Raw genomic sequence first — 25,119 nt, 5'->3', positions numbered from 1 at the left:
AATTACTATCAACACAGCTGTTGACAGGGAAGAGACTTGGTGTACTCTCCCACATCAGATATATCAGGGAAAGTGTAGAGATAGCCCAGGCTACCTGTGGAGTGGGAGCACTATTGATAACACACTGATGCCTCTCCATATGTTATATTACAAACGTCTTGCTGATAAATCACATTTCTCCAGATTGGTTATCTTAAACTTTTTATATAACAAACCATCAACATCACTAGTGACAGTATCTATAAAGAATGTAAATCAAAACAGGAAATCATTCCCATGTTGTCACACTGGCTAATTTTAGAATTGATTATGTATCTTGTAGTCTGTAAAGGTGAACTAACAGTATTTATTTGTTATATATTTTCACCTGATATATCCTCCTTTAGTCACTGAAATATAACTGTGGTTGGTGTTCTCAACAGATTTGTATAAAATTCCATTAAAAAAGAGTAAATGAGATCTTAAATTGCAACTTTCAATGTCACAAGTTACTTCCCCTGGACTTGTAGCCTCACTGTTACCAAGTTGGTATTACCATTTGTCCTCCACACCTGGGTTGAAACAAAAAGAAATTAAGAAACACTATACAAATCATCTGTAACATTTATTCAAAGTTAAGATGTACATTTTTCCATGACCCATGCTTAACTGCTATATAAATAAGTACTTGTGTAATAGCAGTAATGTAATGACAGCACGAGTGTGAATAGGATTGCTAAGCAGTCATGATTTCTACAGAACACAAAGAGTATTCACTGGCAGAAATGAGATTTTTTTTCTCTCTTCTAACAAAATAACAATGTTTAAACATATCTTTTCTCCAACATCTGTAAATACCATATGTATTTCACTTCCTGGTATTTACAATTATATCCAACAATCAGTGATTTGATGAAGCAAAAACAAAACAATTACCATATTTCGAAGATGTAATAAATAGACAAAAGGGTATAATTTTGTTTTGGTAGCCCTCTCAGCGACAGTTGTGTCCCCTTACCGATTATATCCCAGTAAGTTTGATCATCAAGCATTGTCCTTCCTCACTTGCATATCATGTACAGAAAAATACGTAACGATGTGTAAATCTAGCAGGCTATGGTCAAACCACCATTTTACTATACTCCTGTTCAACTTCTGCTTAGGTGGTACCACAACAGTTAACCTTCACCAGTGTAATACTTACCACCAAAGTGGTTAATAGTTGGTCATGTTATAATCATAGTTTTAACAGTTGATGATCAAACTCTCTTATTTTCAAACATTTGAAACAGCAAATTATAAAATTTGTTTTCTACCTTCATATGTGTCTAGACAATAAATGTTAGTGTAGACCCTATCTTAACAATATAACATTCCGATAGAGAATAGCTTTTTTTTTCATTTGTCATTTTTATTTGGAAAAAATACCCAGTACCACAAACATACAAGGACATATATTGATATAGCTGTACACACTTTGGGGTTCTAAACATACCTTATATGGAATGCATAATTTCCACATCATTTTCATCCCTATCCTAACACCATGGCAGTGATTATCAACAATTTTCTTTGTTTATTAGCCCAATGGAAGTGAACTTACAGCTCTGGTGACATACACCATTTCTGTTACTTTTAAATGCACTTATTAATTGCAGTTATGAAATTTATGAAGTTTGTTTTCGTTGAATTATACTCTTTTACCAGCTTCAATAAATTAATGAAATCTTTTTGCCAATGTTCAAAATAAAAAGTTCGAAAAGCAAGAGTTAATCATTTTGTAATGAATAAATCAGAGGCAAGGTAATTCCTCAAACAGATAACAAACTCACCTTGAAGTTAAAAAGAGCATATGTCTGGGAGATGCTTTTTTGGTAGTCTTATTTGAATAAGTACAATATATAGTGTAAGGTTTTTGTTGTATAATGTGTATCAATATCGGCTTTAATAATCATAGCCAGACCTTCTTTTTCCGGTTTCTTTGATAATATTTGTAACATGAAATGGATTTCACAGATGAAATAACACACATTTGATTTTAGTCTTTAAAAGAAACAAGAGTATACATAATGGTTAAGCACAGAGTAGATCCCAACACAGAGAGTAAACACTACAAACAGCTCTACAAATATACTGTATAGGTCATCAACACTTACACAACAGTTTTTGGCCAAAACAAAGGACACTTTCAATGGAAGCTGAAATCACAGCATCACACAATTATCTTTACAGACTCTCATACCTGGTAAAATAGTTCTCTCACACATAGCATACACGGGGTAAGACAAGGAGATACCTTATTGCTGATTGTGAGGTGTTTTGTTTCTGGAGTTAGAAGCCGAGGGAGATTCTCATTAAGTTTCTCTACCAACTAGTATGTTACAGTGGGGCCCTTCTGAAAATATGGCACAGTAATTGTCTAAAGTTTCCTGTTCTATACAGCTAGACGCCAGTCCAGCAGGCACCAAATAAAAGCATTAGGTTTTGTTTTATTGCATGCCCCCCAAAAATCTAAACTGAAAATGAAAACATGATTTCTGATTAACCAAAAATTAAACAACACATGTCAGAGTTCTGATATGTTAATGAAATATTTCCTTGGTCTTCATTTAAAATTCAAAAGCGATAACTCACAATAATAATATATGTGATAATAAAAATGAATTTAATCTGAGACTATGAATTATGAAATTTAATGTCTCAATTGAATAAGGGACAATTGCAAGTGATTCCTAAAATAATCCTATGTAGAGAAACACTCAAGGTGTTCACTGGTGACGTGAGATGTTATAATTAGGACAACATGAAAATGCTCAATCATGTTCTATACATGAAAATGCACATCTAGCAACTATATAGCTAGCTATGGTGAGAAGAGAGCTAGGAGAAATATAGTCTACACTCTTAGATCTAACCAGAACAGTTCAATGAGCAATTCACAAAAATACAAAATTGAACAAATGTGCAAAATTGACAAAAGCTTATACGATTATGTAAACTGAATGACTAGTATTGAGTACCTAATTCCAGCATTAACAAAAGTTATAAAATTCTACAGGCAAGTGTGACAACATTGTAACTGATCAATACAAACCTGGTGTTGGAGGGGAATGCCCGAGCAGCAGTAATACAGAGGTTATAACCCCAACATACACAGTATATAGTGACACATGTATCTAAAATGCTGACAGTGATTTGGTTTTGTTTATGTTTTTATTCGGCATCCCATGGAAGTGCATGCAAAGCTACCACTCAAGGCTGAAGGGAGAAAACTCAACACAGTATAATCAATACTTAAAATCGGGTCTTAAAACACAGGTGAAAAATAATATATATAGCAACTTTTGAATTTTTTTTTCTATTATGCTAAACATACGTTTCAATTATTGATTAAGCTCTTGTTTGAATTGCCTATTACCACATTTCATTACACACATACATTTTTTTTTATCTTGCTTTCTCAATTAAACTGATAATTAAAACAGGGAATATACATTATTTAATATGCATATAAACACTCACTATATTGCACAAGTTATACAAGTCATTTATCTCAGGTAGCACTAGATAGCCCCTGGCAGGGTATATAAATGGTCCATCATATTGTCCCCACAATTACACACAAACATTCTGTTCCTACTATAGAAGTAATGTACGCATGAACTGAACACAAGTAGCATGCAGAAAAGATCACCATCAACCAAAACCTTAAGTTTATTTTTGTATAACCTTTGCCAGTTGTCAGCATCATTACTCATTAAAATATAAGAGGAATCTCTGCAAAATAAGTCATGACCATGTAAATGAAATTTTAACTCCACATGATTTACACAAGATCATTCAGATAAACAAAAACCATTGTAATTTGAGTGTTTATAATGTGGAATAAGAGTTTCAAAACTATTTACATCTTGGAACTGACATGGCAAAAATAACGAAAAATTGTACACCTTTATACATCAAATTCAGTCCTGTCTACTTAAATACTGGAATCTGTACATGAAATATGGCCTATCAGTAAAATAAGAATATTATCACAGATTTTGGTTTGCCAGATTACCTTTCCTTACACAAAGCATTAAATACCTAGAATAATTTCCATACCCATTAATACAAACGTTTTAAATCTAATCATTCCTCATTGCCTGTACAGATCTTGGCCAATATATCTGTTGGTGGTCTTTGTGAAGTATTTTCTACTTCAACTAAACATGGGTGAAGATAAACCTTTTAAAAAAATTGTATTGACAACTGAGCAAGCAACATCTGGAAATACTTGGCCCATGTATTGATAATATTAGTACTGTATTCGACCCAATAGCACCCAGGGCATTTAAAAAATTGAAAAATGAAAAGGTGTAAACAAGACGAAATTATTGCAAATCTATACGGTTTTGTGTAATTTTGGTCTTATTAATGCATTGGCAATTAAAATTGAGGCCTCAAAAAGGGGCTTATAGAGACTTGGGTGCTTATTGGGTTGAATATGGTATTAAATAATTTGTGATGTACTGGCTTACCACCTATCTGACTACACCTATAGCTAGGCCTTGTTTCGGTGAGGTTATCACCTGGTACATATGGTGTATACCAGCTATCTGGAGGTAAGGTGGAGTTGTCTACCCTACAGCACATACCATATATCTGGTATGTGTATACTAAAGCACATACCTGGTAACTTGTACAAATAATCTAACCTAGAATTGTGACTGTGTGAAATGGAAAAAAATAATATATAATCTGTAAAGTTAATAATAACTACTTTATAATACCAATAGCATGGTAGCTATGTAACAATATCCGATGTCCATATATTGTAAATGGGGTATCATATGGGTAGACAATACACAGGCACCACTTGTTAGTGACATTGTGTAATAATATAGCAAATCATGTGGTCAGGATTAATAATACAAGCCAAATAAGCGAATGTTCTCTTAAATCAGGAAACACTTGGAAACAGGTTTGGTGAAAATCTACCATCATGGTCCAACAAAATTAATATGTCCTACATTTTGATAACATATAAGATATATTTTATGAATATTTTTTGCATTACTGTCGAAAGGGCTTAATCTGAGGAGAGTTAGATGTTCAATCCACCCCCGCCCCCTAACACTGCAGTGTGTAAAAATGTCTTCAACTATTTCCTGATTCACAATATGGAGTGTAAACTTGTTTTAAACAAGGGAGTTATATATGCCATATCTCTTTTATACACACATAAATAAATAAAATAAAATGTACAGAGTATCACATGTGCTTACTAGCTGATGCGACAGTAGCTTTCAGTGATTTTTCTCTTCATTATTTGGGGACATAAATAGCACATGCATCCTTTGATAAACATTAAAAATTTTACAACACTGTACAGATTTAACTTATGTAAAGAAAGTGTACCTGTCTTTCTTTTACTGTCGTAAGTATTTTTCAAAACACTGAACAAGAGTGTTTTCCCCTTTTCCCAACTGACCAGCTATTTAAATACCATTATAATGAACCCATGAAATATGTTAGCGAAAAATTAACAAATTCTGCAAAATCTTTACCTACAGGTGTCCTAGAATTAATACTGCATGAAACAGTCAGCACAAAACGGGACTTACTATCCTCAACATATAGTACCCTGTACAAACAGGCACTCACTCCCCGACCAAGGGAGCTAACAACAGTATTAGGACAGTCCTGTGTCAGTTGTTACAAGACATTGTAGAACAGTATTAAGGGTTATGTAGGTATATATTGACCTCTGTACCTGGAGAATATCACAGATCTCCGTCGTGGCTGGAAGCTGATTGGAAGTTGATACAGATGCACACACCAGCATATTACAGCATTGCTTGTGGACTATAAACAGTGTAAATAACTGCGCAAGATTTACAACCAATGTATAGAACTTCTAAAACATCCCTTCAACTCCGAGTCATTTTGAACACAACACTGATGAAATAGGTTGAAAATTAACTCGCCACTGTTTGACGAGGCAACGGCGAAATCTTGATACTGTCGAAATAAACCTCTAGAATGTTGTGGTGTTGGTGTGGATCTGTAGTATTTGGTGTAAGTTCTCCTCCTTCCATGTAAGATCAGGATGCTGAACTGTCTGGTCCGTTTGTTTTGTTGGCCTCTGGCGTTTTCCGTGATCGCGTCAGTCTCTCCAGTTCAGCCGTGGCATCACGAGTAACGGCAGCTTTGTCTGTCAGAAACATTGTATCATTTATAAGTCAGAATATTAGGCGAGAAAAGTATCTTCAAATAACTATATATTTTTTTTAAAATAATCGTTAAATATCTTATCTGAAGCAAATATACTGATATCTTTCTGTTATACTGATTCTTTCCTCAAAAGCAGTAAAATTTCAATTGTCCAGGTATTCAAGGGTTTGGGGAAGTTGTCAACAGTAATGTATAATAGATATAGTCTTGGAAGCTCAAACGACATTTATACAACAGAAAATTAATTCAATACTGTGTAAAAAAAAGTGAATTATGAAAAAAATTGGTAAACTGTGTACTACAAAGGAATGTAAATCAAAACAGCAAATACTGCAGTTCTGCACCCCACATCACACCAATAGCTTCAGCAAATCAAGGAAACCCCTCACAATTCCAACTATGTTACAAAAATTAGACTCAAATGAAAACTTGATGTTTATTCAAGAATTATTTCAAATACATTTATATAGGTACATATTAACATATATACTCTACACATACCTTTACTATGAATACTTTTCTCTAGATAACATAATAAAGGAAAGTTTGGTTCCCTTCCCATGAACTGAATGTATGGATCAATAACTAGTAGTAGCCCTCCAGTACAAATTTCTAGCACCATGGCCAGTAGGAGGTTGACATGCTTTTACTTTTATGTAGACAAAAGGTCAAAATGTAAATCAGAATGAGCTAATTTTGGATTACAACATACTGCAATGCCACAATGAACCGGTGTTTTAAGTTTCATGATGACTTTTCCAAGCATTGACCTACATTTACATCAAAATGTTGGTCGCAGTGACCTACTTTTGTTAAATGACCTATTGCTGTATTTATGTGATTCAGATATAATGTTATATATAGTGGCAAGGAATACCTGAAGGATGGATAAACACAACATAAAACTACCCCGACCAATCCCAAATGATACCAGCGGGGTACAACAAATCAAGAGAAAAGCATCCAACAGAAGTTATCACGAAAGATGTGGCCGTTGGTAGTGCACAGCATGCATGCTTGTACGTATATGAAGTCCTATGGACAAGGAAGCTAATGTCTAATTGATATCATGCCGGGTTATATCTGACGGGTGCTGTATGTACAAAATGTCTGCAACTAAAACTATTTAATGTTAACAATAAAAATTGAGAAAATCTAAAGAAAACTAAGAGAAGCGTTTGACAGTAATTGAGAGGCTGGAGAGGCAGTGAAAGCTGATGTACTACTTGCTATGGCCTGACACCTTTTGTGATTCTTCCCCGCTTTTCTACAAAAATAATTGGTATCATCCTTTGACCGCATGTTACTAACAAAACTAATTCTATTGCTACAATTCCATGATTCTGAACTTTTGATATCAGGAATTTAGGTCAATTTAACTGTTTCTGCTATAATATTTACTTTCATGGTATCATGAAATAGATTTTGTTAAAGATTATTGGTCATGAGAAATGTAATTTTAAAATAATAATTTAGTAAGCATTGTAGTTATATCCCCAATTTTCCAGATTGCCCTACATTATGCATTAATAGCAAAGCCACAATGCTAGTGGAGATCACTCGAGTTGATGGAGAGAATGAGTAGAGCCTAGTCTAGCTTGACGGTCACAACAAGATTGACACAACAGCTCTAGTGTCACAGCCCATCCTCAGCTTACCCACGTACACACACCTCATACAGCATATCCAATAAGTATTGTTTTTATTGATTCCAAAAGAGTAGTTTTTCAGCAGTAATTTAGCATACAGATGATGTGTGTATGTAGGTAGAGATTTGGGTGTGGATGTTGAGATGGCCCCGTTACATGATTGTGTTAGACACATCTAGATAACCTAGCTGACTACAGACCTGGGTGGGCCTTCAACGGTTTACCTCTCGTTTGGTTTAACAAAGAATTCAAACTCCCTTGCTCCATGTTGGCATGCAATTTAGTCTTGATTGCGAACCGACTGGGTGTTGGTGGACTACCTACATGCAAGTACAAATCACCCGGCTAGTGTAAGATCTGGAGACTTTGTGCTCTCTTCCCCTAAAGCATCACTATCCCACCACCATACACTCGAGATTTTGATTTCTTTTAACTAAGCTCAATGATGAAATACTGCCTTCTGTACCATACAGGTACATACTAAATGTATTCCAATGCCTATACTGTATCATTTTCAGCTTTAATCTCCCAGTTTAAACGTGATATTTTGAATTAACATTAAGAGATGACTATGAATGCTGTGAACCCGCTCACCACAGCTTGTATCACACTTACCACTGTCAACAACTGCTCACGCCAAGGTGGAAAAGTTCAGAGGAATTTTAAGTATGTGTTCTTCAGTTTAGAAAGGATACACAACATACACACATAAATGTGCACAGATACCCAACACCAAGTTCAGTGCCACTTTGACATTAAACCTTAAATACAGGTGAACTAAGCCTGATGATATTTTCATTTATAGGAAACATTTTCAGATACTTTGGTACACTGTATAATCATTTATAGTATTGCTTCGCAGCATTGTGAGGAAATTTGTGAGATTTTGTTTTTTAAATCAATGTAATTCCAAACAGTAACCAATGATAATTTTGGACATATCTAGTCAAACTACATGTCAGTTAACATGCAGTGTTAACATAAACTGAGGGCACAGTCACAAGTCAAAAGGGAGAAAAACATGGTTCTAAATAAAAATGGTCTTTCCCATCTTATTTCATTTCAGAGCGTCAGTCCAATTACCACAAGAGAGCTATTTACCTGCTTTAGTCGGGACAGGTGTGCGTGTGTTTTTGTTCAGTAGACTGTTGAAGAAGTTGGCTAACATGCCTTCGCTGGTATTCTGCGGTGTCTTGCCATCCAGCTACAAGTACAAAGCTAAAAGTTATCATATCAACAAATAACACACAATATCATTATTGACATATACAGCTGAACTTCCTTATCTCAAACATGAGAAACTCAAATGTTTAATTCATACAGGTTGACTTTGAGATAACAAGGTTTAACTACTGTATACAGTGACTTTACCAGCACACAGACAAACATTCAATGTTTAAGGCTCTCAAATTGTATTGTTTCCTTTGTATGAAAGAAATCCTGAAAATTTTCATACCAGCATATTGGAGACATTAGAGCATAACATCTTTAAAATCATCAACTATGTAGGGAGGTATACAGGAGGATGTAGAGACCCACGACTACAAACACGATGGTGAAATGACACAAATTGTCTATTGTTTTATTTACTTCTGACCAGGTAAAACAAAGTGCTGACCTGTTTTGAGTAGCTATGCAATGATCATAGACATTAAGATGTATTTCGTAATTATAACGTCAACAAAATCAAACTCTGTCAGCTTCTGTACATTAAAATTACAGTAAGAAATCACCCATCAATGCTTCATGTTATTCAGAACACAGTATGAATATCTATCACATAAAATGTTTGAATCATTACATCAATCTTGATAAAAAAAAAAACCACCATTCTAATTATGATCTATCTGTCAAATGTACCCTTACAAAATTCTGGGAAGCACATGAAATATTTATTATATTGAAAACAAATATTTTTTAGACACATGGACAGAAATATTTTGAATGTTATGAGTTGTAACATGATATTTGTAGTATAGTTATACCTCCTAGCTGACTGTTACTAGCTTATAACTACTTTATCTGTAATTGCTACAAGAAATGATTAAACAGTCAAAGTAACTACTCTACTTGGTAAAGCATTCTTTGTTAAACTAGTACTGATTTACGAAAAATTGTCAACAGTAAAATAAAGACATTGCATCAATATGATATGAACTTTATATGAAAATGAGTTTAAGATATATATATGACTTTGTTAAATTTGTCATATGCATAAAGTAAAACTCTAAATGAAATATCCTAATGGACACATCCTTTACCCATCAGAACCAAGTATATTCATTAATTATGTTACTTCTTTACACAGCAGAACCAAGTACATTGTATATTAATTAATTATGTTCCCATCATATCACTGAGTTTTATATCTCTATGAACCAGTGTGTTTGAATGTGACGTTTACACACCTATGATGATTAGTTCAGATTAGTAACAGGTATACATCTGTTTAAGAATTAGTGAGGTTATTCTGCACAGTGAGAATATAAACTATATTTCCAGAAAATGTCCACCTAGCTTACATCAATCAGTACTGTCTAATATGTATATGTCTCTCCCCCGTAGCATGCATCACCATTGCCCATATGCTCATCGAGGCTGTATTGAAGTTGATTGTTTAAACTATGTAAGAATTACAAACAGCAAGCATTGTAACCTTACATATGAGGTAGCCACCAGCTACTTCAACCTAGTACCTTAAAATGACTCCAGCTTTTCACCTTCATTATATGCATTACATTTGATTTAAGTTGATGACTAAGACTTTTTTTGTAGAGATCAACTGGTCATTACTAATTTAGGATTGTACTTCAATATTATCCATTATGAAGAAAATTATCCATTATGAAGAAATACTTAAAGGGAAAAAATCACGTAACTTATTTCCAGATATTGTGTGAAAGATTCAATACCTTCTCAGTACATATAGTGTTCTACTGACCACAGACTGTAATCCAAAGATAGGATTTCTATAAAGATACCGACCCATTGTACTGTCAGGGTTAGATCTGCAGTGTACATATACACATCTAATTTGTGGTTAAGTTTGATGATGCTTGATCAGTGAATGAAAATATTAGATGACCGACATTTATACATCTATAATAGTCTCCTACGACTTACACACAAATCTGTTCCTATTACCGGTATGTCAGGGCAGATACATAAGTAATATATCAAGTAACCATTCAAAAAGAAAGAAATTTGAAATAAAATAATGTTTTCATTTCACAAATATACCATGCGAAAACAGTTCCATTGGTATACAGTGTATATCAAATTCAACTGAAATTAAATTCATTTAAACAACAACTTAAAAGACACATTTGTCAGGATTTAAATCCGTTCAAAATTTTCTTTCATTTCAAGTCAGTTTTGACATGCAAAAAATAAAGATCATTAAAGATATAAAGATTTATTAGAACTTAAATGCTGAAAATTGAAATGAAATTTACATGGCTGTAGATTCAGAAGCAAGCCTAGTAGAGAGATGGATGACAATGATTGGGTACAATAGTGCTTTATATATCATTTCACCAGATATAAAACAAACTTACCACCCTCTATATAAAACGAAAAAAAAAATAAAAAATCTCATCAAGTGCCAGTTTAAATTTTAAATTAAGAAAATAAAAAATACTGTATACATCCAATAGTAAGCCTTGTTCTTCCTTCTTCTGCATTTTTTCTATTTTGAATTTTTTTTTGTTTTACACAAAATCTCCCACTATAAAAAGGTGGCTTACAGAGGATAATTACAGTATACACAAACAACAATCTAATGAGCATGAGCATTCTAAAGATTTTAAAACTAAACATAACAATGTAAATTATTATCAATTTATCACAATTATTGGTCTATTTCACTTAATGTCACTCATTAGTGGATTTGTCATTTTTTAAAACATTTTTGCTCCAACAGAAGTAAATTCTTCCAGATTGCCAGATAGGATAAAAGTTTATCTTGATATATTTCACCACAATATCACAATGTGTAACATATTTTTAAACTTTCCACAGAAATGATTTTTTAATTTGCTTTTGCTCCACATCACTTTAAAACAGGTCAATATCTGTCAAGTTCTTTAGAAAAAGTCCTGATTTTATTCATCAATAAGCAAACAACCAAATCAATTTTCATTTAAGTTAAAAATAGAGGCTCAAAAAAAAAATGATAATGGAGCTTCAACCAGGACCAAAAAACACCTCTCTGTAGACAAAGACTACATGTAATATCATTGTCTTCCAACTGACAAATGTAATTTAGGCCCATATATTCTATTATAATGTAATGTTTGAAATGTATCATAAAAAAGGTGGTGTATCTTCGCCAGTTAATTTAGATTTGACCCTTGCTAGATTATTTGGATTTACCAATAACATCACATCAGAAATATACCAAGTACTTGTACTCCACCGTTACATTTAAGTTTACAAGATTTAGAGTTATCTACCTTACACCATCCCATGCATGTATATCTAGATACAATATCCCTTTAACACAAAACAGTGATGCATTTTTTTCTTCACTTATTGCTACCAGAAATAGAAAGTAATCATTTTAGAATTAGGTACATAACTGATTTTTGTTGTTTGCTAGTGAGTGACATTTTTAACTGGAATAGACCTAATCTGTTCAGTAATTTGTAATGTGGTTTTGAACATGCAAGAATATTATTTAAAATCAATTCAGACACAGTTCAAGGCATATAAAACTAGTTCAAGCAATCAAAATTGATTACAATCAAATCAGTAGAAACTAAAGAAAAATGTCACCACAACACTGCAAATACATGCCTTTTTAGGAGAACTACTGGCCTGAGGGGTTGTTGGTCGTGGTGAGGGACTCTGCTTGTTGGTGGCAGCTGCTGGCGGTCGAAGTGGTGACTCCTAATGAGCAAAAATGCACATATACGAACCTGAACTTTTTACTTCAATTTTATAAATTAATCTTTTTTTTTTTTACAAAACATAGCATTGAATCACGAATTCAATCACTTTTAAATGAAAAAAAAAATGAAAAAAAAAGAACACCTTTTGGTTGGTGTATACAGGCTCAGTGTGTAAAGTATATGATGGTAATATCAGCCCATCTTCGAGGTGGATAGCTACTAGTCAAAGGTTGGCACACCTTAACCACTCCAATGACAGGGTTCAATGATTTCAATAAACCAGTTTTTTAACTTAAAATGTCTTTTTTTTCTGTCATTTTGTTGCCACAATATTGTGTTTATAACATTAGATTGATCATATCATCTGCTGATATTAGGGACTTACTCCCGCTGCACCAGGTGCAGGCTGTTTGCTCAACTGCATTTGTTGTTTCACCAGGAAAACTTGTTCATCTTCAGCTATCACCTCAGCATCTCGCTGTACAGGCTGAAACATATACATCGTAAACATGATAACAATGCCTCATTCAGAAGATTAATTCAAGTATAACTTGTAATTCCATTCCCAGAACAACTACACCTCGATGTTGAACTGATAATACACTTCATTGTACTAGAAAAGCATTCAAAATTATATTCAAAAATATAATCAAGGATTCATGTAATAGTATTTTTCTTAAAAAGTTTACATAAATGTTTAATGAATACTGAAAAGTCTGTTTCCCACCAATCAAAGTGTTATACACAGTGTCAGGTCTCTTATCTTTCCCCACTGTTATAGCTTTATCTAGTCTATGTATTTTGACTATTTATTTTTTGTTGAATTTATCTGATTTTATTTATCGACGGATTCTGACCAAATTTTGAATAAAGATAGAAATATGCTTATAGTTTGCATGATTTTCATTCTGATGTTTCTGACATTTGCCCTAGCATTGTAGATAAACAACGCTGCGGAAATGTTTACAAATGAAAACCAACCTTTCTCGTCATTGGTTTCACAATAACTTCTCCATAACAATCCTCAGCCTTCATACTGTTGAGGTTTTCATATAAAATCTTTATCTTCTTTTCATTATCCCATCCAGTAGGACTGTAAAACAAAAATAAAGTGTATGTGTAAGGCATATCAAAGGATGTTTGGGAGAGAGTGATACATAAATCAGAATAAATTCTTTCTTTTTTTAAAAGTTTGTGTGGTGTTTTATAGTAATGAATTATAAAACACATACAAAAAGCAAAGCTCTAACACATCTTAAGAGCAATTTTACTAATGTTATGATACATTTATGATGACAGACATATGCATCTTAAAACCTTATCATTATATTCTTAACTAGTCTAATATATTTGCTAATTTATACTTGAAAAGCATACAATAAGTTCAAAGAGGCATATGAATAAGATGATACTTACACAAAAACACTGTCTTTTTCTACAACATACGCCTGTTGTGAGAAGGGGAACCCATATATTCTATGTTCAAAATACCTATACAACAAATCACAGTTTTTATCTTCCTTCACAGACGTGTACACTAAGGCAGCACCAACTGGTAAGAGTTAAGGAAAACAGGCAAACTTTACCATACCGGTAATCTGGACATATATACTGACAGTCAAACTACATTCAGCTTGTAGTGGTAAACATTACCATAATCTGGACATGTGTATATACTGACTGTCAAACTACATTCAGCTTGTACTGGTAAACATTACCATAATCTGGACATAAATACTGAATGTCAAACTACATTCAGCTTGTACTGGTAAATATTACCATAATCTGGACATATACACTATATATAGCTATCAAACTACATTCAGCTTGTACTGGTAAACATTACCATAATCTGGATATATACACTATCAGACTACATTCAGCTTGTAGTGGTAAACATTACCATAATCTGGACATATACACTATCAAACTACATTCAGCTTGTACTGGTAAATATTACCATAATCTGGACATATACACTATCAAACTACATTCAGCTTGTACTGGTAAATACTACCATAATCTGGACATATACACTATCAGACTACATTCAGCTTGTACTGGTAAATATTACCATGATCTGGACATATACACTATCAAACTACATTCAGCTTGTACTGGTAAATACTACCATAATCTGGACATATACACTATCATACTACATTTGGTAGACTATACTGTTTCTTAGCTTCTCAAGAATTTTAAATCTTGCAGCACTTTATTTGTAACCAATTATATATAGATTTCTGCATTCTACTGATTCCGGCAAGTAAAGGAAACAGGGGGCTTTTTGTAATGAAAGAGCTAAGATGTCCATGTCAAACAAAGAAATAGAAAAGTTAAGAAACAATGTGATGTGATGTGACCCAGTTTCATGACGCTATATTCTGCACTAAAGGATACTTTGCAAGCAGAATTTCCTTATGTGTTGCTGGATGAAGTCGAAATGCTCCTCCCGATAGTCATGTTCCTTCTCTAGTGTTGAGATTGCATCAGTCTTAAACAGATAAATATTTAGAAAGTCAATCTTACAGACAATATCAAGAAATTATACTGACAACTGTGTATTGAGACATAACTGAGAAAATGAAAAAGTCAAATATCATATCAAGTTAACAGCTAATGCAGATATCCATATAAAAGTAAAACAGAATGGTATCTATTAAGAAATCTTTATAGAATATACGCATTAAATTCTAATTAATCTATTTTAAGTGCATGTAGATTTATCAATGTACTTGGTTTTATATTTTGTGACATATTACTATTCTGAGAACACACAGTAAATTAGCAAACTGCATAAATAGTGTTTTGTTTATTTGTACGTACCTTGGTAATGACGACTACAATTGGAATACCTAGGTTCTGTGACAGGGTATTTTCACCCAGGGGTAGCAATACCCGGTCTTCTTCTGTATGTGAGGCCGAGGGATGGAGGGGGTTCACATCCCGTCGGGGAGCGGCCACTGACTGTGAAGATTGACCCTCTTCTGGCTCTGTGTACTCCTGGAAGAACCTCACCACTGAAATAGAACAGCAAATAATTTTGGTTTTTTTATTTTCCTCTTACACTTAAAACAAACAATACAGATTCTTCTCTTCCCATAATTGTTCATTAGTACTTCCAATAAAATCATTGTATCATAACTCTTGTGTAATTAATGCAGGAAACTAAGAACATGATCACTCGAGCATTAACCTTGGCAGTTACAGGATCAGATGATAAAAGCCTACTGGATAAAGGCTAATTGCAATTTATTTTGAATTGTATAAAGACTTCATATTTTCAACAGTGATCTCCCTTAATCCTTCTTTGAAACATGTACTTAAGATCATGTACATGGACCTATTGCTAATTTATTCTCTGGCATGTCTTCTTATGAAGAGAAACAAATGCAATATCACTGTAGGAGTTAACAAGTCGTCTAAATGCCATGGCAGATGTAGACATGTGATCAAGCAGAGATTGACATTTTACATAGTCGTATCACATCCATCACCAGCAGGTACAAAGCATTATCGTGTTTAATACAGTAAAGCCAGAAATCAATATTCTACTCCTCCCAGTTTTTATGAGGCTGAGCTGTGCCAGCCATTTAGTACATTTGTTGTGTCAGTCTCTCAATGTATCCAGCACCTGTACATCAAACCAGCAGTTACACTGAGCTGTCACATTCCACAAGATGTTATAATCAATTTCATATATAATCATATAACAATGCAATCAAAAAGTGGTCATATTTTAGCATCTACATCCAAGGAAAATTACTTTTAGGATCAAAGGAGAAGGCATTGACAGGAACTGAGAACTTCCTCACCATTGTGAACAGTATACAAGCCAGCTCCAATAAGAATGAATCAATATTCAAACTTTATATAGAATAATCCCAGGGCTTTGAATCGATTTGGTTTTAAGTAGTGTTATTAACTGGTGAAATTACTTACAGCTTTCCTCGTATTCTCTTCGGTCCTCGTGCTGTAGTTTAAGTCTGTCGATGTGTTCTCGGAGAACATTTGTCCACTTCTCCAACGATTCCATGATTGACCATGGACTTGACATGGATGCCACTAACACGACTAGATTATGTTCAAAATTGTCCTTTGTTACACAATATTTGAGTAAACCATTGTGACTGGGATCACCATCTAACACCCAAACTCCTAATCGGGCTTTTTCTGCAGAGAGAAAGTCAAAATTTTAATTAATGCAAAATGGTTTAATTGGCATTTGGCAATCTCTTATAAAAATTGTCCATATTTTTTTTTCTTTTCTTTTTTGACAATTTTCTTAAGCATAAGATAAATGTTTGATGTTTAAAGTGTTCATAACTATATGATGGTTTCTACCTTAAGCATTCACTACTACCCAATAAATTATTTGTTGAGTAATACCTACCATCTCTGTATTCATCTTTGATATCTATGAAGTAGTACTCTAAACCTGTGCCCTTCTTTGGTTCTTCTACACCTTGTAGCTTTGCTACTAGAGTTGTTTTTCCACTTTCATTATCCCCTGCAAAAGATATAAATAAAAGAAATAGGTTGCGTCATGGTTAAAATAATCGGCCATCCATATTCATGTTGTTAATTAGTGTAGTAGAGAGAATAACATAATCACCTTAAAAATAGAAAGCAATGCTTCGGTCAACGGTGATCATGAAGTACTTTTAAATTTTCCTTAAGCAGTATTGAATTCAAACACAATATTTAGAAATGAACTTTTGCAACAAACAGGACATACCTTATAACAACCAGGTAACTATATCTTTAAAGGCCCACTACCTTTCTGAAATGGCTTTTAATTTTAAAATGGTAATGTAAAACCAGATTGATAATTTTGTAGAGTCGCAAAAGGTATTGGCATATGTTTTACTTATCATGGCTTTATGAACAATTTAATCAAAATAAATGAAATGTTAATTTTCATAACACAGGTCGTCTTATATTTCCCGCCGTCGTCCTAATTACTGCCGGTTAGTTGACTATCACTGCGCCAGATGGCAAAAAAAGCCAAATGAATCTTCATTGTTAACATATAGATTATGGAGGAAATACTGCATTTTAATTGGTGTTGTAACCTCATCATAGACCATCAATATACATTTCCTTATGTTATGGTTGTTTTTAAGAAACACTAAACTTTTGTTTTGGAAAGGTAGTGGGCCTTTAAAGGTGAGAAATTAAGCTATCAATTGGAGGAAACTATGGCAATTTTTAACAGCAAACAGGCTTTATAACACCCATGAATTGCAGAAAAGGCCCTGTAATTTCTGAATTTTAAAGAACCAATGTACATTTGATCAACTTACCAAGCAATAATACTGATTTTGTTGATGGAAGATTTGAAGCAGAGCTTGACTGAACTTCTCCCAAGATGGTGGCCCTAAATGATGGAAACATTAATTTCAAAATAAAGATATTACATAGCCAAACAAAAATAAACAGCCCTGCTGTATAAAATCCATTTAACAAGAGGTTAGTTTAATTATAAGGGAACCAGTATGCGTGGACTAAAAATTGGAGTCAAATTTAGGCTGTGATGTTTTATGAGTCAGATTTTGGTGGTGGAACACACTTTATATTTCCAATTTATCTGAGAAGGACACATCTTTTATGTGGAACTCTAGCTTGCCATCTCAAACTAAGGTGGAAAAAGGAGCAGATTCATTGAATGGACAGCTGCTCACATATAGCATGCAGTAAAAGAAAAATGAAGTTCAGGATTTGGCAATAATACAGCAATACATATTTTCTTTTACCTTATATACATACAATTGACAATCATTAAAAAAAATTTATTGTAGAATAGTATTACTATTTAGTATTACCCGGGACGAGTAGGAGCAAATCACTTACAATCTGTGTAGATATCATAAGTGATCGGAGCCCCTGGAGTATCGAGGATGGGTTTAGGAGATATAAGGCTCGACAAACCTGACCAGCATAAACTAATATAAATCTGTAATCATATCCCATAAATGACTTTCGGAAACTTTATTATAAACAAGAGTTCAATTAAGGCTTTAATTCGAGAAAAATTAGAACCTTTGGCAAGTAGGGAAGGTAGTTGAATTTCAATTCCAAATTAAAATCATTGAAAGCAATATCATAATCTGAAGTCTCCAACTTACGAAACAAATTTCATTAAAACAAATACCATATGAAACAGCAATAGTTTACTATACTGAGAGTCGAATAATTAGTTAATGTCTGCAATGTTGAAAAATCAATGATGTCAGGTTAGTCACAAGCAAGGAATATATTTTTGTTCAATAACATGACAGATGATTTTGTTTCCATTGGTAATAACAATCAAATAATACCCATATCCATTACTTTCACATTGTCAGTGATTAGACAGATTTGTCGTCTCAGCTGTCACTAATCGTCATGTGACCGAGCTTATCCGATACAGCACACTTGTTTTTATTCGTCAACAAGCGAGACGATATTCATTACCAACCAACCGGCTGTCAGTAACAGGAAATAAAGTACGGCATTTGAACAACTGATTTTTGAACTGGATGTTTCTCCAGTTAACTTAGAATTTCAAGAATAAATGCTTAACGGTTATTCGACAAAAAGATGTTCGTGTCTGCATCTTGGAGACTCAGACTCCGAGACTGCAAAAACTGGGTTGACGGATAAATTATGATGAATTTTGCTCAACTATGAACGACAATTTAGCGAATTGAAGCCATCAACAATATTGATTTCCTTTGCATTAGCGACAAATGAACCTCCAAATGGTTTATGTAAGCATTACCAAAGATTCTGAGCTTCATTATCGTCATCATCGCCTGCTATCGCACCCATATTCTCATTTCTTTCGCCTGTGGGCGCCATCTTGGTCCGAAATATGCCCGGATATTCATCCACTGCGCATGCGGAAATAGGCAGTGTGTTGTGTGGCAGATGGATGATTCAGAAGGTATGATGTCATTTGTTGTGTATTTATGCCATGTATGCATGGTTTACGTGGACTGGTCGTCTTTAAGTTGTTGAATTATTTTGATTGTGAAGTTTCCAACACAGTTTATTGTTTATGAGTCCTATGTTTCCATTCATTCCAAAAGTGCAGGGATAGAATTGGAAGTTGAATTTGACAGCTGATGATAATGAGCTGTTGTACTAGTTCGGAGTTTCGGTTTGCCTATACAAAGGCAGAGAGAATCAAACGTTTCACCTTGGATGGATTTTCAACGTGTCTGTTTACTTAACGAATGAGGTATATACGTAGTGAATAAAAGTTTGTTCTATCAATATACAAAAAAATGGAGAATCATGTGTTAAGTTATATAACTGCTTACTGTAGAACATTTGCTAATGTTAAAAGTGCATATTGTTTCACCAAATTAAACATTCTTTAGTACTGTAGTCAGTACTCATACCAGTTACTTATACTGTAATCAGCCCAAATAGGCATACTGCACTTCATAAAAAAACAGCTAAATGAAATAAACAGAGTATTATTATAAGGGAGTGTACTAATGAGATAGAGTCGACCTGCACCAGTATTGCAGAACTTTCACAGTAAAAATATTACTTAATGAAAGTAAAAGCAATTAGCAACAAATTAATTTGCAAAAGAAATAGAACAAATAAACTATAATAATTTTATTTTCAGTCAATATATTATCATAGATAAAGATTCTAATTCAAGGTATGAGGTATACTCATTGTATTTAGTGCATAAACTTGATGCTTTATTGAACCCGCGGGGTATGGCAGGGAAACTGCTTATAGGGGCAGAGCCACTTATGAGGTCAAATACAGTAAAGCCACAGTGCAATTTTTTGCATTGTAACACTAATAACAGGAGACGGAAAAAATTAGAACGAATATACGTACCCGGCCTACTATAGCTTTCAGCCGGGTACAAATTGGTCCCTATGTGTCATAGTGGAGCATTGCCTCCAAAAATCACTCGGGCACAGTTTTCTATATTTTTTGTAGGTTTCCAATTATTCTATGTGTATACATGCATTTACATATTATTTTTGTCCAAAATAAACATAACCAACATTCTTAATATCTACCGTACCGCTCACAAGACATCAAATTCACAATTTGTGAACTATGTTATAATTGTCGTATAAATTCCCTTTAGAAAGAACTTCATATGTATGTAAAAAATAATGCCTCGATGAGAAATTTTATATTTTATGCGGTTCAGTTTTATTGCTTAGTAGGTAAGCGATATCAAACAAGTGCGATATAATGCAGACAAACGTTTAATAAGGGTTTGCATAATCATTACTTTGCTCCATTAGCAGTAATAGGCGCAAAATGTAGCTCTTTCTGTCTAAAAGTCTTTTGAGCTACAATATTGCAGCTAGGAAAAAATGTAAAGGCAAGCAAAATAGGCTGCAGGCTTGAATCTTGGATGTCCGAACACTAACTCAAAAAGTCAACCCAGTCTATTCCTATCTTAAATACCATAATACCCTATATACTACCAGTATAGCCACAGCGGCATTTTAGTGAAGTACCAATTCTGGAACAGGAAAGGAGAAATTATAGCAATTATAGACCTAGTATTCTAATTCGTGTCCTAGCTCAGAACACTATAGCTGGATCATGCACAACCTTTTGTCAGCTATATGATGTACCAGATACATGTATTCGAGAGATTGACAACTCCGCCATTTTCAGGATCGGCAGATTTACCTGTGTATGTGCCTATCAGAGTTTTTGGATATAAATACTCATAAAAATTTAAATACAGGAAGATAACTTTGATATGTAACAAAGTTCAGTAATTTTCAAATGGTTTGAATGTGATATTGGAGAAGAAAATATAATATTTTAACTTATATACTAATATTTACATTTACTTGTCACTTCTACTATATATTACTAACCAAGGCAAAGTGAAGTATATGAAGGTATAACTGACGCCCAAAACGTGACCATTACGATTTCACTAATATTGACGTGGTGTCGTCAACTGATCACCATCAAAATGGCTGTCCCATCTTGTGGATTAAATCATTGTTGATAAATGTTTTTCCTGGTCTAGCTTAAACAATGTTAATGCAGATACCCTAAAGGGAGTTGATAATGTAAATATAAACATTAAACTATCTTCCTATATGGCATCTATGCTTTGCAGACAATCATCTCATAATGCGCTAGAGCACATTATGAAGATTGTCTGCAAAGCTCTGGCATCTATATAGACCATAGATGCCATAGGAAGATAGTTTAATGCTTAAATAAAACAAAATGCATTCATGGTTTTGAGTGTCCTGTTTTTCGAAAAAGAAAAACACAGGTATAGTAAAATTGCTTATTTTCAATCATGAATGCTTTTAAAAATCATATTAAAATCATCAAATCATGATATTTATTGTTTAAACTTTACATTGAAGCAAAAATATGTAATAAACGAATACAATAAAATAGTTATAGCGAAGGGAAAATGCCTATAAACTGGAGGTCCCTCTGCCATCAACAGAGACTAAGAAGGAGTTTCCAATCTCTATGTACATATATACGTTTCTGGTCATGATGAGTGACCTAGCTCCACCTGTACTAAAAATAAAATAATTTTATGCTTCTACACACTGACAACACAAATTATAACATGCAAATATTGATAAAAAGATTTTAAGCTCTTTCCTTGTATTTATAATTAATAGTCGTATGAATGTGATGATACACATGAGAGACTAGTAATGATACTGGTCTAGTGTTGTCTTTTTCCAATACTTTGGATAAACTTTGTTATATATCAGTACATCTAAGTTAAAATAGAAAAAAAAATTATCAGAGTAGAGTTATTGCCCTTGGTTCAGCAATTGTATTCTTAAAATACACGTAGGGGGTGGGGTTATACCTTGGTATTTGGATTATTTAATATCCAAAATTACATACCTGGTAAGTACCTTCAGTTCTGACAAGGGATTTAGTACACTATGTTATAAAACACAAAATTTATTTGTATAGATATGATTTGCTCTATGTGCAACTTGTATTTTCCATTTTTGCAAATGAATTTATTTCAAGGAAAATTAGAATGATGTAGCAAATGTGATCAAAGTAACCAAATGTCATTTGAAGTTGATGTAATCAGTTTGATACCTGGTATAGTACTTGTGTTGTAAACGTATAGATAAATAATCAGATTCCTACCATTTATCAAGTATTAAGTATTGTTTTGATGTTAACAGAGATAATTATTTGTAAACATAGATGTGTTAAGATACATATGTGTTTCATTACACTGTACTTATCATTGATTACTCAGGAGTTACGGTGCATATCAACATCATCAGATGAAGGAGATTGTTACGATAACAAGGCCATGCATGCACTGATGTACATGCCACTGTTGAGATATTGCACGGCATGCAGTCAAGGTTGTATGATGCTGTCAGATCAGCATTAATTATTATCACTAACAATTATTGACCTTGATGCTTTGTTTTGTCATATCTCTTAGAGATGTTTGTTTATTAACAGAAATAGGCATGTGCTTGGTATAGAAATGACGAATATCACACATACTGTGTAAAATTTGACATATTTATCACTAAGGTTTGCATAATTAGGTGAAAAGTCAAGATGAAAGACTGGTAGCAAGATGTATGCATATATGATACAAGTTAATCACTTTCTTAAATGTATAGAAAGCTAAAAGCCTGCATTTGATAGAAGATGGGGTTTAGAGCCCCTCGCTGAAAGGGGAGCTCGAGGGGAACTATAGGTCATTTTTTGTTCATTTTGTCCATCTCCTTATATTTTACATTATCCATTACAACATTTAAGTTTTATGTTTGGTATACCGGTATAGACCCATACCACCCAGATATAATTATAAGTACGACCATATGTTGTGCTCCAGAACAGTTATTTGTGAACTCCATTTAAGAAAAAGCTTGTTGGAGCTCTGGCTCTTTCCATAGCTAGGTCAATATAGCTATATGAAGCACTAGACAGCTGCAAGTTGCAACATCATGTTCAATATTCATATATTACATAATTATGCTGTATGGTTCCATTGAAGAGAAAATTCAGTGCAACCTTTTGGTTTTTACAGTGGGGGACTTAAAAGGTATATGTGGAGTAATTTTCATACTCATGAATCAAGAAGAGCTTTTAATATGTCATTTATCACCAAAAGTTACCAGCATTTTGAAAATCACACTAGTTTCAATATAAAGGTTTTAATTTTTCAAGTACAAATAAGAGCTAAAAATGGTTTTTGGCAGTACTGCCAATAATCATTATATTTACATCGATAGTGAAGTGAAAAAAATACATACGGTCAAACCATGAAGTCAACTTGTAATCCACAATTTCATTTCACGTTTTTAAAGTGTTATTATTTATAATTAGTTATTGTTAAGTGATTTCTGCAGGAAAGTTTATAAAACTTATGGTTTTCAATAGATTACTGAAGAAAAAATAACATGTAAACATTTTTGCCTAGTTACGACAAATGCACATATAACTTTAAGGTAAAGTGTACCACCCTAATAAAATGTATAAATGGTTTAGATATTTGCCTAAGGGTACCCTCTGAACATACAAGCAATGAAAAAAATGCCTCACCATGCTATTTTGAAAATCATGAATTTTTGAAAAATTGGAAAACTGAAACTTGAAGAAAAAATATCTGTGAAAAAATAGGATTTCTGAAATGTCTATGCAAATAAATAATTTTTGCTGAACAAAGAGCATTTTACAATGCATTAGCAAAAAAAAATGGTCATTTCAAAACAAAAAGGGGGGGGGGCTAACTCAAATACCGTCTGTAAATATTGTACTGGCTATAGTAGATGCCTGTCATCTGTTTGGTTGTGTCAAGTTGTCATGTCTTTATTATCTGTTTAGTTAGTAAGGCAAGGGATTCTTTGTGATGTGAAGGACTGATGATGATAATGATGTAAGGAATCCGTACAATGACTCACCTGTTATTCTATTATCATAAAACCTACCTGATCTACAGGCATGTTGAAGTGTGTGCCCAGAGACAGGCTGATTGATGTGAAGTTATATTGTGCATGCTTTTCTACACTGAACCAGAAGTGTTTGTTGTGGGGCAATACTTGGGCAGGTGATACAGAGGTAGTCTGGGCCATGTGGCAATGATAAGCTATGGAACATAAGACATGCTTGTCATATATATATCATTATTACATTAGCATGCAGAAAGGTGTGCAGGTACATTGGGATAAAATCCTGCAGTGGAGATAAGCTTTGATTTAGCCTTGTGTGTTTGGCACCAGTTTCATATATACCTGCTGTGTAGGATCTCCATTTTGATCTAGATCATAGGATTTTATTCCTGAAAGACATTTTAATGATTTCTTGTGGAGTATGTACATGTATATATGTATCCATGAATTCATCCGATGTAAGATACATTTAAGCAG

The 25,119-nt window shown here is 33.6% G+C and overlaps 2 protein-coding genes across 9 annotated transcripts in view; one reads left to right on the top strand and one right to left on the bottom strand.

The window, feature by feature from the left end:
• Positions 1 to 589: 589 nt before the first annotated feature.
• LOC138315112 (cytoplasmic dynein 1 light intermediate chain 2-like) lies at positions 590 to 19,617 on the bottom strand. Of its 5 annotated transcripts, none has more exons than XM_069255857.1 (13): positions 19,503 to 19,617; positions 18,046 to 18,119; positions 17,133 to 17,249; positions 16,682 to 16,912; positions 15,566 to 15,759; positions 15,140 to 15,233; positions 14,153 to 14,288; positions 13,718 to 13,829; positions 13,122 to 13,223; positions 12,642 to 12,734; positions 8,946 to 9,048; positions 8,045 to 8,164; positions 590 to 6,175 (listed from the first exon to the last, which is right to left on the bottom strand). In XM_069255857.1, exons 1-13 carry the CDS (start codon positions 19,580 to 19,582, stop codon positions 6,066 to 6,068), a joined length of 1,566 nt encoding a protein of 521 aa, XP_069111958.1. In that variant the 5' UTR covers positions 19,583 to 19,617; the 3' UTR covers positions 590 to 6,065. The 5 variants fall into 5 exon arrangements, with proteins under 5 accessions (XP_069111958.1, XP_069111961.1, XP_069111960.1 ...); XM_069255860.1 differs by having other exon boundaries at positions 8,069 to 8,164; XM_069255859.1 differs by having other exon boundaries at positions 12,663 to 12,734.
• LOC138315113 (ankyrin repeat domain-containing protein 50-like) overlaps positions 19,519 to 25,119 on the top strand; it is a 22,528-nt gene continuing 16,927 nt past the window's right edge. The window contains exon 1 of one of the 4 annotated variants that reach the window (XM_069255863.1): positions 19,519 to 19,667. The gene's annotated coding sequence lies outside the window, so the exon portion shown is untranslated. The other 3 variants (XM_069255864.1, XM_069255865.1, XM_069255866.1) reach the window with 3 other exon arrangements.

This window comes from Argopecten irradians, chromosome 2 (assembly GCF_041381155.1).
Source record: "Argopecten irradians isolate NY chromosome 2, Ai_NY, whole genome shotgun sequence".
Classification (NCBI taxonomy): Eukaryota; Metazoa; Mollusca; class Bivalvia; order Pectinida; family Pectinidae; genus Argopecten; species Argopecten irradians.
Note: the sequence above shows the minus strand (reverse complement) of the source record. Positions and strands in the feature narration are given on the sequence as shown.

Excerpts from the sequence above, each read along its gene's own strand:
- LOC138315112 (XM_069255857.1), bottom strand. The coding sequence starts at position 19,582 with ATGGCGCCCACAGGCGAAAGAAATGAGAATATGGGTGCGATAGCAGGC. Across the intron at positions 12,735-13,121 it reads CTGCACCTGGTGCAGCGGGA|GAGTCACCACTTCGACCGCC; the intron begins GTAAGTCCCTAA and ends TTTGCTCATTAG. Across the intron at positions 6,176-8,044 it reads ACCGTTGAAGGCCCACCCAG|ACAAAGCTGCCGTTACTCGT; the intron begins GTCTGTAGTCAG and ends TGTTTCTGACAG.